Source organism: Aphelocoma coerulescens, chromosome 5 (assembly GCF_041296385.1).
Source record: "Aphelocoma coerulescens isolate FSJ_1873_10779 chromosome 5, UR_Acoe_1.0, whole genome shotgun sequence".
Classification (NCBI taxonomy): Eukaryota; Metazoa; Chordata; class Aves; order Passeriformes; family Corvidae; genus Aphelocoma; species Aphelocoma coerulescens.
The window spans coordinates 6,304,261-6,321,266 of record NC_091019.1 but is presented as its reverse complement, the minus strand read 5'-3'; the positions used below and the strand labels follow the sequence as shown (position 1 = coordinate 6,321,266).

Genomic DNA, 17,006 nt, shown 5'->3' with positions numbered 1-17,006 from the left:
TTACACAAACATAGAATCTGCAGATGTATAAAAAAATTCAAACTGGAAGAGCCCTGAACAAGACCAAAATGGATATATGTCACCAAGCAGGAAAAATGTTAGCAGCTCACTGAGACTCACATGTGTTTATCACTGTAGAGCATTCTCAGAGACTACTGGGAAATAAAACTTGCATCTTTGGTTTTTTCTGTGTGTGCAACTGTCTCATTTTTTATGAGGTTTTTTTATACTAAAGCCTATCCTGAAAATAGAATTTATAAACTGTGTGCAGTCTCACTTGCATAAACTTAGGGATCTAAAATCAGTGTGAGCAATGAATTCACACTCACTACTGGGTGAACACAACAGCCAAGGTGCCCACACGGTGGCTGAGCTCTGCCTCACACCTCTGGAATGACCTGCCCAGGCCAGGTGCTCAGTACCTGAGCATTCCTGCTATGTGAGTTGAGCTCCTGAACATCCACATGTTAATCAGGGCATTTAAGTGGTCTAAAGGGAATTCAACAGCTTTCACATAGGAATGAATATCTACATGCACCCCCCTCCCTTGAAGTCAACCCCTGACTGTCCACAGGAGTGAAACCAAACCCACCCTTCCAGCAACTGCTATTTGTTTGTTGTGTTTTTCCTAAAGCTGCTAAAATACACACTTCCATCCACCTATGCCCCAACAGGTTAGTAGAGAAAAAACTGTAGGCACAAATAAATGAGCCATCACAGGATAGACAGAATTTCCAATTACACAGAACACAAGGAAAGCAGCAACTGCATTATATATATCACACTGGGTTCATTTATTTAGACAAATGTATCTGAAATGTGTACAACTTTTAAATTGCAGAAGTGTAATAAAAATATCTTCTTTGTTGCTGCTGTCTTGCAGTTGGAATTCCAAAATTATTCCCACTGGGATTTTCCAGCTACTGTTGAAGTGCACTGACACATGATTTAGCTGCTTCTTTCATAAAAAAATACTATACAAGGATTTTGCCAGTGGAAGAATAAAACACTACTGAGAGATCATATTTATTGTTCCTTACAGCAAGACTTTAAGCTCATTTTTCCTCACCCAGCAGTCTCAGGTAACCCAAACCCATCTTTCTTGCTTTCCTCACATCATGTGAAGCAGCAGAATCTGCTTTTGTCGTAAATCTCGGTTCTAGGTAACTTTTCCATATCCTTGTGTGTGCACACACACACAAACCAAAGAGTACCATTTTTGGATCTTTCAAAACACTTATCAGCAGTCAAACATAGCATTTGAATTGAACACTTCCCAGACATGGACAGAGTTTCACTGAAGGCTGTAGGTCTGCTGTGTGTCCTTCACTGAAAGGGTGATGAAGAGGGACCGCGGATCCTTTCTGTTCTTGCGGACTGTGATCTTTCCTCTCAGGGCCTCTCCTGCAAAAGTAAGAAGGAAATTGCTCTGGTTACAGCATTGAATGACTCACAGTAACAACAAAGATGCATTGCATCCATGTTGCATGAGAAGCTGTTCCCAATTAATCAGAATTTTAAAGTCTACAGAAGTTTAAGTTTTCGAAGCTCTTGATAACAAACCTAAGTCAAACTAACTGCAGTTAAACATGGAGAGGTGCTGAGTTGTGTTGGATGCTTCACTTCTCAGAGGTTCACCCAAATTGCTGATATGCCAAATATTTCACTCGTGGCTGGGGAAAGCCACTGTATCCCTTGGATATATTCACCATCTCGGGGTGAAACCATGCAGGCACAGAAACCTATTCCCTTCCTACTGTATAGGCCATGTGGTTTGTATTTGCACTGCATTTCATTTAAGTTCTGACTGGGTACTTTTTTATCTGGCAGGAAACTACCACAGAAATCTCTGTGGCATTTCAAGTATATACATTATTAATTGCAGGTTTTGTTTTACAAAGTGTCAGTGTCCTGAGTTGATAGGTATGTCCTTCAGTTACATCCAGAGCAAATGCTTTTAAAAACTTACTCTCAATTCCTTTTCAGTCCTTACTAAGACCTTTCATTTAAGGAATATTTGTAAATTAGGAACCCATAAAATATACACACACACATTTGTAAATTTGTACATTCAGGAAGTCCACTGCTGAGCCACCTCATCCCATCATTTCATACCCAGAAGAGCTACATCCTAACAGATGATTTGCTGAACACATTACAGCAGGCCATGATCCCAATCTACAGCAGTAAGTTCCCTGCTCCTCTCCCATCAGGCCTCCCTCGCCCCCATTCATCTTCATCCCTCACACCAGCCACATCCACTGCTGCTACTTTTCTATCTCACTGGATCCAAAGTATTTTCCAGCTGTTCATTACTCACTGTGATTTTAAAAGCCATTGCTAATATCCTGCTAAAAAGCTTCCTTACTGCAAAAATGAAAACAAATAGTAATTTCAAAACTAAGCTGGTTTCAAATTCAGGAAGAATTTTGGAGGGCTCCATTTGGCAGAATTCTCAGTTGCATCCACAAACAGTAAACTGTCAGAGTTCAAATTATGAACTATAAATGCAGGACATTTTGTCAAAGGCTGCAGTACAAATATCAAAGAAGGCTTATCAGCAAGAATGACTGTAGTACCAAGGATGAGGAGAAAAAAATTTTTTTATCATTTTGGGTTTTTTTTCCTCATGTGACAGTTAGCTGGAGATTCCACTACAATTCCTGTGCAGTTTTGTTATGAGGAATCAAAAGACTGACATCACACAATGCAATTTGCAGAGAATTGTGAAAATGGTTTCACAGATTATTTAAACAGAGACAGGTTTGCCAGACATAAGGACAAGATAAAGCAAAAAGGGCATTATAGTCTCACTCCAGCTAGGAAATTTAACCTAATTTGAAGACAAGGATTTTCAAAACCGCTACAAAATTACCTACTTGACTTATTTTAACATCCTGTGATAACAATTCAGTAAGAGTAAAGAGCCTCTGAGAACTAAAATTCTATTATTTCAATTAATCCATACTTCAATTTTCCCATTTAAAACATTAATACAAAACAATAAAACAAACAAAGCAAAAACTTAAATGCAATTTTTATAAATAGCTGACTTCATAGGACAGAACCCCCAGATTCTGCTTGCAAAAACAGTTAATGAAACAAAGCATTCCATTCAATTTTCCCCAGCTATTCCTTATGCTGTAACCACATTAAATCTGCTTTTCTGAGCAGCCTTTTCCGAGGGCTGAAGCAAACAACAGCAGTAACAGAAAGGCAGTTCTGAACAATTAATCAATGTCATGTAGATAGAAAATGACGGATGTTTTCCCCCATTCTCTGTCCTAGGAGCTGCCTGGAGGAAGCTGTCTCTGGGACTCAGCTGCATCACCTTGCTCTTATCACGCTCAGCTGAATGCAAGTAAACCACACAGTGCCATTGCAGCTTGATTAGGACAAAACTGAATCCATTACCATCCCCTCCCTGCATTTTTATTATCCCCTGGGGAGGCTTGAAATTTTTCCCCAAATGGAAAAAGCACAAGAGTTCAGGAGAAGTGCTGTATAAGCTTGGCAAGTGCAGGAAAAATACACCCCTATGTCCATACTGACTCCCTGTCGCATAATGCATGTCTGGTTGCAGTGCACGTGCTCTGGACACTCAAACCAGTTTATTTTGGTTCTGACTTTTACCACCAGTAAAACTGTAAGCAATTGCATCTGTCACTCATGTTTGTGCAATACCATCACACATGGGGCCAGCCTGCAGTCTGTAAGCCAAGGTCTCTCTCAGTGCAGAGATCCCGGGATCACCAAGAGTGTTCAGGCCCAACAAATCATGTTTTTTCAGTCTATAAAGGATTTGATCAAAACCAAAGATTCTACAGTCCCTTGCATGCATATCCATAACATGCACTTAAAGCTTGAAATGCCCCATGGCATGTAACGTGAGGAGCTACCCTGCCTTCCAATACAACTTGGTGTCTTCTCCCTCTTCGATCACGAAAAAGACTCAAAGAGTTACCAAAGGCAGCCAGCAATCAAGGTCTTTCAGGTTTCCTTCTTTTCTTCCCATGGAGGAGTTTGATGAAGCTAACAGTGGGACAAGTAAGAACACAGTACTCCAACCATTATTTATTCTGAACCCCAGAAATTAAATTATTAAATTCTGAATTTAAGAAACTTATGAAAGAGCTCACTGGAATTGTTTCAGAGAGCTTATAGAAAACTGCAGTGGCTTTGGGCTAAAGACACCTTAACTACTGAACTGCTGGTGAAAAGTACCCTTACAAATCCCCTACACTGTAAAGAACCACTGAGTGGGTTTGTGCCCTCCCAGTCACAAAGCAGGAAGATTTGATACCACTCTTCACAGTGAGGTTGTCCTTGCTGGAGGCTGACAATTTAAACACAATCTAGTTGAAATAACCGGACCTGCTATCTAATGCAACACTGAGCTCTAGCATGCAACAGAAAAACCAGCAAGTCTCAAAAGAGTATGGAAGAGCTGGGTAGAAGGGAGTTTCCAGATACCATCTATCTTCTGAAAATGGAAAACAAGAAAAGACTGAAACAGTTTGTGGTGGGACCAAGAGCATTTCCCTTAAACTCAGGAACTTATCCTTAATCCTCCCATTCATCTTCTTAACCTGCAGGCACCTGCAGCTGTGCAGAGACTGCCACCTTCCCCTTTGGCCACTTCTACTCCATCTCCAACCCAGTGTGATCCAGCGAGCAGTTTCTGTTCTGAGCAGCAGCCATTGCCTTTTGGTATCATCCATCTGATCTGTGATACCCTTCTGCTGGGCTGGCTACTTTTATAAAAGTTACTTTTGTTTGCCAAATCCTTTCTGTTGCATCACTGTTCACCCTCTGCTGAAACTATCCTGAGGTTCTGTCTTTTCCTTTCACGCTCTGAGTATATTTTCTGAAGAGTTTTTGCACCAAACTGATGTGTTGCAACTGCTCAAGACAACCTAGGAATGAGGCTGCTGTGAAGAAGTCTGCACTGCCAGCTGAGCAAGGCAAGGCAGGCTGGTGTGGCTGCCTGAGGTAACCTGTGTGCACTGCAGGTGACAGAGAATCCCAGACAGCTCAGGTACCACAAAGAGTTGCCACATGAATGATGAATGCAAGGTTCTCCTCAATGTAGAGCTGCAGTGGCCAAACTCACTCACCTAGAACTAGGCTTAATTCACCACTTTTTGTAGTGGAGATTCTAAACTGTATAGCCTTGTCCCAAGCTTCCTCTCAGCAATGTGACAAAATTCCGAGAAAACCAGATTGCTGTTGCTCTTTGAACCATATTCCCTTACAGCTGCAGAACTTGCAAAGGGAGGCACACAGAATGGCATCTGTGTCCTCAGTCCATCCCAGTTTTCCTGTCTAAATATGGAATTTCTATTATCCTTCAATGAGACAGAACAGCCATGGGAAGAGATTCTCTCAATTTAGTGCCTGAAACTCACTAAAACACCTAAAAATGTTTCTGAAAAGTCAGCAGGATCATTTTAAAATGCAGATTTTGATAAATACAACATAAGACTTGCCAGACTTAGTGTGACCTCAAAATTAAGGTTTTAACATTTACTAGATTTTAAAAGCCAGCATCACTTTTGGAGGTGCCACTTGTAAATAAACAAGAGACAGAATTCTATAGACACCATGTTGCAGCTGGAGACAGGCAAAACAGACACTAAAATCTTAATTAGGAACCAAATTATCCAACTGGGATGCACAATATTGAAGTATTTCAGTATAGGATCAAAACGTTCAGACAGATTAATCGTGCCGGCATTGTTTTCCTACTTTTAATAGTGCTGTCTAAGTAGACAAATCATCATTTTTTCAGTCTGTAAATTTACAAACAGCTTTCCAATTACAGAAACTGGGGAGTTAAAGACAATCAAGGATTTTAAAGGAGCTTAGTCATGTGAGTTCTGCTCCAGCTTTGCCGTGCTAGCCCCTTTAACACCACAGAAAAACAAATCAAGGTTTTATTTTCACTGCAAGGCAATATCAAGAACAGGAAATGCCGACAATAGGCTGTTTTATTGCTAATAGAATTTGCCTGCATACAGAGCTGGGTTTTAACTTAATGCATTGTTATTGAAAAGATTCTGTGGGCTTTTAAAAATAGTTTTTGTAAGCATTTGATTTATTTACTAAATTCTTGAGACAACCAAACAAGAATGATGTAATGTTTTGTTTGCTTAACAGGAATATTTCAACAAACAACAAAAGGAAGGGACTCATTTTTGGACCATTAACGAGAAAAGATACTGCTTTGGCATCTCAATTTCAATCTTCAAAATAAAGACATGTTCAAGCTATTAAAAAGGCTCTAAGAGAAGGGTGGTACTCTGTGGGGAGTCTATAATACATCACTGTTTTGTCTGAGAAAACCCAAGATATATTGCTTCTTTCTCCAGTTTCTTTAATTTTAATTGCTTGCTAAACAGTTAAAGCATATCCAACATGCTGATGCTATTTTGTTTTACTTGACTGAAAATCAGTTTCAATTCTCTTGTCACAGTCCATGAGAAGAAAACTGGCTTTTCAGAACATGAGTAGTAAGAGGCTATCCCCCACTCACACGTTAAATCTAAATTAAATGAACAGAAATTATCCATTAAATATATCCACTATATACAAAGCTATCTACCACAGGTATCAAGCTGAAACTCAGCAGCAAATCATAAGTATTAATTAGGTGTAGATTTTATTGCCTCACTCTCCACAATTAACCTCTCCCACTTTATCCCAGAGATGTATAAACATCGAACATGGAATATAGGCTGCAGCAGGACTGGCAAAGAAAGCAGGATGAGCTCCAAGGCCCATCCTTTGGCTTGCATCTGTCTTGATTCTGTTATCATTAGGATAGATCAAAACATCCAGTATTTTTTATGGCTGAGAAAATAGATCTATTTTTACAACAAATAACCTGGCATCAAACAGCTGAGAAAATTAGCTAGTTCACACTGCAGAACAAAACAATTTTGCCATGGCATAAAGGAGCATTTTCCAGTTAAATACCCAGCAGGTTTGGATATCTGTAAGCTCAACCTCTTTTACAGAGCAAAACCAAATACAATCAGTGCTTTATAACCACTCCAGGCAGAGCCCCAAAAGCTATAAAGCATCTGACTTTTAGTCAGCCTTACTATTTTACTCGGAATTAAAAATCTGAGGGAACAATTTTTCTTCGCTGGGGAAAAACAGCCACTGCCCTATCTGAAAGATCCTTTCAAAAGAACATACAAAATGTGTTTTCTACCAGCAAATTTCTCTTTCACAACCTATTAAAAAGCTACAAGCAAATGCCATCATGGGAACACTGGTCAGATTATTGCAAGAGTCCAATTGCATTATTTCTGTTTATTTCCCCATATTTATCAGAAAAAAGAAGAGTTTATCTTGACCAATGGCATTCTGGCTTGGATCTGCAATAGGGTGGACAAAGGACCAGGGCAGTGACTGTCCCCCAGTTTTGGGCACCGCTGAGGCCCCACCTCCAATCGTGGGGTCAGTTTTGGGTCCCTCACTGCAAGAAAGACTTTGAGGTGCTGGAGCATGTCCAGAGAAGGGAACTGAGCTGGGGCAGACTCTGGAGCACAAGTCTGAGGAGAAGCAGCTGAGGGAGCTGGGGGGGCTCAGCCTGAAGAAAAGAAGGCTCAGGGCTCTCTGCAGCCTTCTGGCTTCTCTACAACTCCCTGGAAGGAGGCTGTAGCCAGGTGAGAGTTGGTCTTCTCCCAGGTAATGAGCAACAGGACAAGAAGAAATGGCCTCAAGTTGCACCAGGGGAGGTTTAACTTGGACATTAGGAAAAATTTCTTCATGGAAAGGGTTGTAAAGTACTGGAACAGGCTGCCCAGGGAAGTGTAGATGTGGCACCCAGTGACATGGTTTAGTGGTGCCCTTGGAAGTGCTGGGTTAATGGTTTGACTTGATGATCCTAAAGGTCTTTTCCAACCTTAATGGTTCTATGAATATATTTAGTCACAAGTGCATCTTCTTTGCTGTTTCTCCCATTGCCATAATGTATTTCTGAATCTAAGAATTTAGACAGAGGGCTGATGAATGCTGGTAAACACAGGGATGGATGTAAAAGCTTCAAATGATGCCAATGCGTTTAATCTAATACAGTTACTTTTGCCTCCAGGTAACCTGCATCGAGGAAAGCCCTTCTGAAGACAGAAAGTTTCCTCAAAAGCTCAGTGCACTCAGAGTGGAGCTCAGTTCAACACACCAGGCTGAATGAGAAGTGGTAATAAGCAGTGCTAATTCATTAACAAGTGGGACAAGAGAAACAGCTGGAAGTGCAACTTCAAATAGACTGCAAAAGGAGTTTGAACAGTTGGCTTAGTTGATAAAATGGAAAGACTGAAGAAACAAAATATGGCTAACCACAAACTATCCAGATGAATATTCAAGTCACTATTTTGACAAAGAAAAGAATATAAAAAAGTAAGATAGGGAAATCTGTACTTATAACAACATGTCTTGAGGGAAAAAAATTTTTGGAACAATGAAGGAGAAGGATCAAAGTCAGAGGGAATGGCTTTTCCAGAAAAATCACATAAATTAACATACATTCCTATGTAAGTATCAGGAAGCACCTTCTGCTTGATGGGTTTATGTCACCCATGAGCAACAAATATCCCACAGAAATTAAGACTGGGATTACAAAAGAAAAGGAAATTACATCAGGAGTTTCTCTCAGAATCTTCTCTAACACTAGAAGCAAAAGGCAGACAATCCTAGATTTAAGTGGTAATTTCATATAAGATATAAAACCAGACAGAATGGGCAAAAGGATGGGAAAGGGGAACTCAAAAAACAACAAAGAGAAGGAGACAGGCAGAAAGAAAGAGAAACATAGCTGTAACAAGATTTGTTATGGGAATAATGTCAAGAAATATGAGCTAAAAAATAGGAAGGAGGGAGTTACAGCACAAGTGATCTTGAAGGTCAGCTTGGTTGTGTTCACTGCTTCAGAGCACATTGTTTCTGCAGCTGCCTTCAGAAAGTCACCACACCTAGACTAGAACTCTAGGCTGGGGCACACCTCCCAGTAATTTCACAGATCTGAAAAATGTCAAATGATCTCTGTAATATGAAATAATGTGCATATTTTAACAAATGTCATTGCACTTAAAAAAAAAATTCACTCTATGACATTGAGATTTAATGAGGAGAAGCAAGGGGATCTTAGTCAGCCTTGTCTAGAAACAGAATCTGAAGAGAACACAAGCCACCAATGAATGCACAAAAGCACGGGTGCACCCCAAGAAGTGATAGGACCTAAGAAAGCGCAAATAAAAATTGTTTAAGAATATAAAGTCAAAGCATGAAAGACAGAAATGATTTGTCAGATATCACAGACCTCAGTGCCTCTAGGAAAGAAGCTCCTGGTAAAAAGTTGGCATGTCTGATAGCTGGAAGAGGCAACTGTGGAAGTTCAACTGAGTGCAGAAGCATCCACACAACTTCTATTCCTTTCCCCCAATATGTCTGATCTATTTATGAACTGTTCAGGTCAGGACCACTTATTACCACCACTTTATTAACTGCCCAGCAGAAATGAGCCCCATTCTGAGGCTCCTCCTTTGGTCCTGCTAGTCTGTGAAGAAAAATGGCCCTCAAAGACAAGTGATTCATCACTGGGTGAGAGTTCAACAGTGGTGAGTAAATATCTAGTGGCCAAGTGGACAAAAACAAAATAACAGCATAAAAATTTAACTACTGAATTTCCTTTGATTATAAAAAGACTGTGAGAGTCTGAAAAAAAGTTCTACAGGAGTAAGAGGTTAAGGCTTATAATTCTTGACTTGTACGTCCATCCTCTTGCATGACCATTGTATGAGGGTCATGGATACAGGTCTCTAAAGCAAGGAATACTTCACTACTTGTATAAAATGTGCTTTCAAGACTTCACAAATAGAACTAATTAAACCACTAACAAGCATCACTTTAGTCTTCAATACCTCACCTCAACAGTTTATCATCCGAATTCTGTTTATCCCTGATGACAACAAAAACCTTTTTACTTGCATCAAATTCAAGGTGAAACTTATTACAGTACTTAACCAATTTATAAAAATTCACAGTGTATCAAACTAACCTATTCAATACTTCAACAGCTCAAGTTCATGGCTGTGAGTTCTTTAAACTGTTTTCATTTTACAGAGTAACCCCGCCATGACAGATACAACCTATGCATATATTCATGATCCTTTTAAACACAGGACAGTTCAGGAGGGCTACAAGAAATCCTGTTCAACCACTTGACAAATTTGACACTTCAGAATATTAGCAATGTCAAAATTAAGACAATGTCAATAGCAGTGTTCTGGTCTTATGATTTTCTGCGTCAGAAATGCTTTGATACAGAACTTTTCTCACCAAATTTACAGTATGGAGCTATACAAGTATAAGATATATGCCCACTTACAAGGTACTTATGCATACACTTATGCGTAATTTTAAACAAGAATTTTGTACACAGACACTTCCCCGCTTTGCTGAGACAAAAACATTCCTCCAAGAGCAGCTGAAAGATTTATTTACTAGTTCTTTTTGACACATATGTAATTTTGGAAGTATTTTGTATCTAGATTTAATGGTAACAGCACTGTAACACAACCATTGTTGCACCACAACTGAATTTAAATATACCTGCTTCTACAGGAATTGGCTTCTCCAGGAGAAAAACTGTCTGTTTCCAGTGTGTTTTGGTACACTGGGGACCAGTTGAAAACAAGACCTGCAATGGGAGAGTTCAAGAGTTTGATTAAAAACAACCTTTTTCATATCACACCACATCAATCAATTACCAAACACAAATGCATATGAAGTCTTTCTTACAGCAAAACAGACCCACTGTCAAACACCTTGAGGCAAAATAAAATACACCACCATCATCATCTCTCAATGATATTTTTAAAATGCATAACCCCAAATACCCACCTTGTTGTGGCAGTTCTTCTCAAAAAATACATCAAAGTAACCAGCAATTGCCTATAAAAAAAGAGGTGAAAATGTAAATACAATAAAGGAATAATAGTGACACTCAAATTCTGTGATTCATATATGCATTTACTGGAATTTCTACTCCTTTTCAAGTGTTTACCAAGAGGAACAAGCTTATATTTATGGTTTCAAGTATGCTAGTAATCCTAAGTAAAAAAAAAAAAAAAAAAAGCTGCCATCACACCTTTGCTCTACTTGAGAATATTCAGCCCACTGTAACTGCATTTTATTTCATACCAGATTTTATTATCAGTTTCCAAAACAACCCACACACCTTAACTGCAACCAGAATCATATATGAGAAAACAGCCTTTCAGATGTGCAAACCCACAAGCACAAAACTCAGTCCTTGTCCTGCCCATGACCCTCAGTAAACACACACCAAGTACGAGGGATTCTGCATGATTTGCTCACTCGCTGTGTGGCTAAACAGAATTTCCACAGGAGCTCCCTGCAAACAGAGGCAGAGCAAAAGCAGGCAGGGAGTACTTTTCTTCCTCTTCTACACGCACAGATAAGGAAAAACATTCACAAATGCTTCCTGCTGGCCCTTCCAGCAGCTAATAGTTTGTAACTCTTCATATGATTCCTTCTCTGTCCCTCCTGCCATCCCACTCCTAACCTCAACAACCCCTCTCTTCAGTGCCTAATTTATTAGTGGGACTTTTCTTCCAGTTTGAATATGAAAAGAAAACATAGACTGGTTTGGGTTGGAAGGTCATCTTGTTCCAACCCCCTGCCATGGGCAGGGACACCTTCCACTAGACCAGGTTGCTCCAACCCCATCCAACCTGGCCTTGAACATTTCCAGGGGTGGGGCAACCACAGCTTCTCTGGGCAACCTGTGCCAGGGCCTCATCACCCTCTCAGGGAAGAATTTTTTCCTAATACCTAATAGATACAAAATGTTCACACACAAAGCAGTATATCGACACTTTTAGTCACTCAGCCTTTTAATGCTGGACTGCTTTTTGGACAAAAAGTGGCTTGTGAGAGTCCAAGAAAGCCCAAATAAATAGTTGGAAGATGATAATAAAATATCCACTCCAGTTCCACCTGTGAAATCCTGTCCATGTTCACCTTTATTTGCTTTCTCCTGTCCTATGGAAAGGCTAAAGCACATCAGACCTTGGTGCCAAGGCCAAGTTGGGCTTTTCTATCACATCAGCCTGAAGAAATGACCCAGAACAGAGCTTTTGAGTAACCACAGCTCCACAGCTGAGCTGAAGTTACTCAGCTGGGGACTCTGTCCCTGTGCTGGAAGGAAGGGACTCTCCCCACATCAGCTGGAGAGCATTCAAACAAAGTATGTACCAGTGCAATGATGGCAAGCCTGTTCCATGAACACTCACTGCAAACAACCTATTATAACCTCCCTCTTACTGCACCAGGGGTTTTCTCCTAGTCCAGGACCAGGAAACTGGTTGCTCTGAAGAGTTAAAAAGGACAAGTTCTATAGCACACTCTTCATACAGATTCACACACAGATTGTGATGGAAAAAAAAGTCAAACATGCTTACAAAATTAGGGTATAGGGTTTTATCATTAAATACATAATATGAGTAAGTAATTCTGGTATTTTTCCTCTCCAGTATAAATCCAAACCAGATGTTGCCAACACAGTGGAGAATACTATGCGTTAAAGCAGTAAAACTATGCTAAAGCACCTGCTTTTCAATGAAGGGCACTCCAGACAAGCCTGGCAAGTTCCAAATTCCAGAGTGGCTAAAGAGTTAAAATACAAAACCTATGAAGACACTGAGAGCCCTTCATGACAAATGAGCATCAGACAGTGGAAAGAGTGACTCTTCCAACCCTTTAGTAAAGTCCTATCACTCAATCTGAGAATCTCATTCCCAAGCGAATTAAAGCCTTGTCTCTAATATGCCTTTTGAGTAAAGACTGAGAAGGTTTTGACAAAGTTCTATTGACCCATCAGACTACTTTCATTGATGCACAATCTTTTCTGGACATTAGTCAGAGATCTACCAAGTCATAAAAATATTTTTCAATCATCAGCTCAATACTGCTGGTATACTTACATATAACACCTAGGATATGATTACTGCAGGAAAACAAGGTTGTGACAACAAAAATACATGGAGGAGAAAAAAAATCTGGCTTCCAGAGAAAACTAAACAATTAAGCTACATCTTGGATGAAAAAGCCAAAAGCTCCAAGTAGACAGACCATAGCTAAAGTGGATGCAATTATCCATACACTTGGTAACAAGAGGTGACAGAAACACCCTACATGCTACCCTGAGAAAAGGCCCCAGATAACTATTTTTTGGGGTCAAGTTCAGGTTGAAAAGAAACTCAGCTACAAGCAAAGAAAGCGTTCCCTGCCGCCTCCCCTGCATTAAGGGAAACAGGATTTGTACCTTTTGTAAATGACTAGGATGAATAACTATTTTATTCTTTATAATATCAGTGGTTTCCCTATCTGAAACAACCTGAAACACCGACTTTGAATAGCTAATCCAGAGTAGTAATAATAATTATTACACATCACAAAGATTGCCTTAATCAGAGCTCCAGGGATTACAAAGAACAAGAGTTCTACATTGATCCATTAATTTCTTCTTGTTATGTTCTAAAATGGATAGATGTCCTTCAATATTGAACACTGAAATAATCATTGAGCCAAAAGAAACCAAAACTAGAAAAATATTATTGCTCAAGTTCCTGAGGATATGCTCCTGTGAACAGCTCTGGGCATTCCCCAAAATTCTGTCAGTTAAAAACTGGGCAGTGGAGGCACCCCAAAACCACACCACACACTCTGGTGAGTTGTGTAAAGAGGCAACCCCAGCCCTGCTTAGCTAGACAGAAATTATATTTTTAAAGTTAAATACATTGAGGAGAGAGTTTAAATGACATTTTGAAAACTAACTGTAAGAGCACCTATTGCAATTGAGAAATCTAATGAGTATCTTTCATTAATAATTTTCAAAATGTTTTTGAGCCAACTAAAAGAAGCAACCACACACACATACATGGTTTGATGATCTTTCTGAAAACAACTATGTAATTGGTTTTTACCAACAGTGCGTTTAATCTCCAACTCTTCTCTCATATTTTAAACCTTTGGGAAAATTAGAAGTCTAATACCAAACCCAGCAGTTACTGACCACCTGCAAAATTTGTCTAATACTCCCTTATGACAGCTATTCTACAAGCCAATTACAGCTGAGGAACTACAGAAAGCAAAAAAGCACAGAATAAATATATCTCGCTTTGATACACATAGCCTGTGGCTCACCCTTTTAAAATAAGAAACTGAAAAAGTTTAAACCTTCTGTTCAACAGAAACAGTTATTTGCATATATCCAGGTAATAACATCCATCTCAACTCTATGCCAAAGCCTCCCAGTAACTCCAGCCTACATTAACTACCTCCTTTTCCTCTCCCTGATTTCATATGGAAGATTTCAAGTGTTAGACTGCATGTGTCACCCTGCCAGTAACATCACTTTGAAAGGCACTCAATTTATCCAAATAAGACATTATTTTCATTAGGTAAGTTCAGTTTTATTTCTGAACAGACACCCTATAGGAAATAATAAATTCACCAGCTGTTCTCATGTTTTGTATGGTCCTCCACAGTTTGTTGTACATTCATATGCTCATTCAAACACAATGCTATGCTTAACATTTTAATTATATTGTTCGTGTTTTGAGATATTTCTGCTTTTGAGCTGTTTTGTCATATTTTGTGTGCCCCAGGCCAAAGGGATCTCAAGCCAGCTACACAGATGCCTGCAGACTCCTTACAAAGAGCACACCCAGCCTTCCTAAAACCTGCCAGGTGATTCTGTAAAATGACAAAAGAAAGACTTGGAGGTGCTGAAGAGGCTTCAGAGAAGAGAATGGAGCTGGAGCAGGGTCTGGAGCACAAACCTGATGAGGAGCAGCTGAGGGGGCTGGGGGTGTTTAGTCTGGAGAAAAGGAGGCTTAGAGGGGACATTCTCAATCTCTACAACTCCCTGAAAAGAGGCCTTGAGAAAACGGCCTCAAGTGGCACCAAGGGAGGTTTAGACTGGATATGAGGAAAAATTTCTTCACCGAAAGGGCTGTCAGGCATTGGAACAGACTGTCCAGGGAAGCAGTGGAGTCACCATCACTGGAGTGATTTAAGTCATGTGAATGCAGCACCTGGGGACATGGCTTAGTGCTGGACTTAGAAATGCTGGGTTAGTGGTTGGACTCAATGATCTTAAAGATGTTTTCCAATCTAAACAATTCTGTGCCTCTGGAAAAGTATTGAAGGATACAAGGGGCAACACAGTTCAAATTATTTGTCCTCTTGGTGTTTTGCAAAAGGCTTGATTTCTGGTTTTGCACGAAGCCGTGGGAGTCACAGGATATTCTGGGTTGCAAGGGACACACAAGGATCATTGAGTTCATGGCCCATATGGGATTGATGCCTCAGCCTCGGCATTATTAGCACCATGCTCTGACCAACTGAGCCAATGGTTCAGTCTTCCTTGAAAGAGCTGTGCAAAACTAAAATCTCTGACAGCATCACACAGGTCTGTTTCAACACACTCCAAAAACCCCTAAACCAAAACAACCAGCACCACTCTTACAGTGTGTTAGTGTATGCACTGCACCACATCAGAAATGATCTGGTATCCCACACTGATGTATTGGGGAAAAGAAGAAAAAGAAGGTAGAAGTAAAGTACATGTAGATGATGCTTTCTTCAATTTTATCTACAATTGCTAGTCCTGTAAATTTAAAAACAAGATCTCATGAATCTAAAAACCGCCACAGATCACAGTTGAAATACTTGAAAATAAAAAACTAGCTGTAAAATGGTGGGCTTGTTTACAATCTTCTTTTAAGGAATTGATACCTTCTTTCTTTTTGTAACTTGGTGTTTTATGTCTAAATGCACAATTATGTATCTTTTATGTTTGAGTGCATTTCAGAAAAACACTTCTGTAAAAGTGAAGTCCAAAATACTTTCCTTTCATTTCACTTTTGAACACTATCCCAAACTGCAGTAGCTATAATAATCACAAGCATCTATTAAATATGCAATACTACAAACAAAGAGATTTCCAATGCTTACAACTTGAAGGAAGATTAGGTCCTCCCCTCTTGTATAATTTATCACATGCAGCAAAATATAAGGAAAAAAAATCACAAGTGGCACACTCGAAGCAATCACAGACACGTGCATATTAAAATGAAACATAGGGCTGGCCAGATTTTCATTAAAGGTTTCTTTTACAAGAAGTCAAACTAAAGAAAAGGAACAAGCAAATAACTTCCCCATAAATTCTAAATGATGCTTTACAACTACTGCCTAGGATTCTTTTCTTCTTGTTTTTAATTTTTTTAAAGGATAATGATAACAGTTATTTCTCCTACTGCAATTTCTCTCATCTTTTTGCTACCTTTGACAGCTCATTTACAACTTCACCTACAACTAATCAGTAAGAACTTAAATCTTCTCTGGAAAAATCTTTCAAGTGCCAGTCTCCTGAATACCATGAAAGAGGAAAACAAAAAAAAAGACTTCTAAACTGGTAATAAATAACTACAACACCAGCCTGACACATGCTTGAGCCTCAAAAGACAGTAAATATTGGGAAACACTACCAAAATATTATTTTTCTTGTTCTCAAATAACTTGCCAGGAGAAAAGCTGAGCTACGAGGACAAAAACTCCAACCCCAGAACAAAGCCAATATATTTACCCAGGGAACTAAGGTGGCCAAATAAGGAATGAAAGAAACATTTAGGATCAGATATACATTAATAGATATACATTACTGAGACTGCACAGCAACATCCTATAAAGGTCAAAAAAGAGTTCCCTCAACTAAGAATAAAATATTCCCGAAATTAAAATAGCAGCCATGAACTCCCACCCAATTTTGTCGACCACACATTTTCATGAAGAGTTCATGCAGTTTAAGGTCTTCATCCATCACTGAGGGTTTCTAAGGTGTCCACGCAAACATATGAAAAACCTGTAAATTAAGCAGGTCCTCCCACTAAGATTCACCTGTCTTCAAA

General features: G+C 39.5%; 1 protein-coding gene across 1 annotated transcript in view; it reads right to left on the bottom strand.

The window, feature by feature from the left end:
- Nucleotides 1-766: 766 nt before the first annotated feature.
- Nucleotides 767-17,006, bottom strand: part of PRMT3 (protein arginine methyltransferase 3) — a 55,287-nt gene continuing 39,047 nt past the window's right edge. Inside the window, exons 13-15 of the mRNA XM_069016455.1 lie at nucleotides 10,912-10,962; nucleotides 10,621-10,708; nucleotides 767-1,404 (exon numbers count right to left, since the gene is read on the bottom strand). Of these exons, the coding sequence (XP_068872556.1) occupies nucleotides 1,295-1,404; nucleotides 10,621-10,708; nucleotides 10,912-10,962 (249 nt within the window). The 3' untranslated portion in view covers nucleotides 767-1,294. The remainder of the gene's footprint in view (nucleotides 1,405-10,620; nucleotides 10,709-10,911; nucleotides 10,963-17,006) is intronic.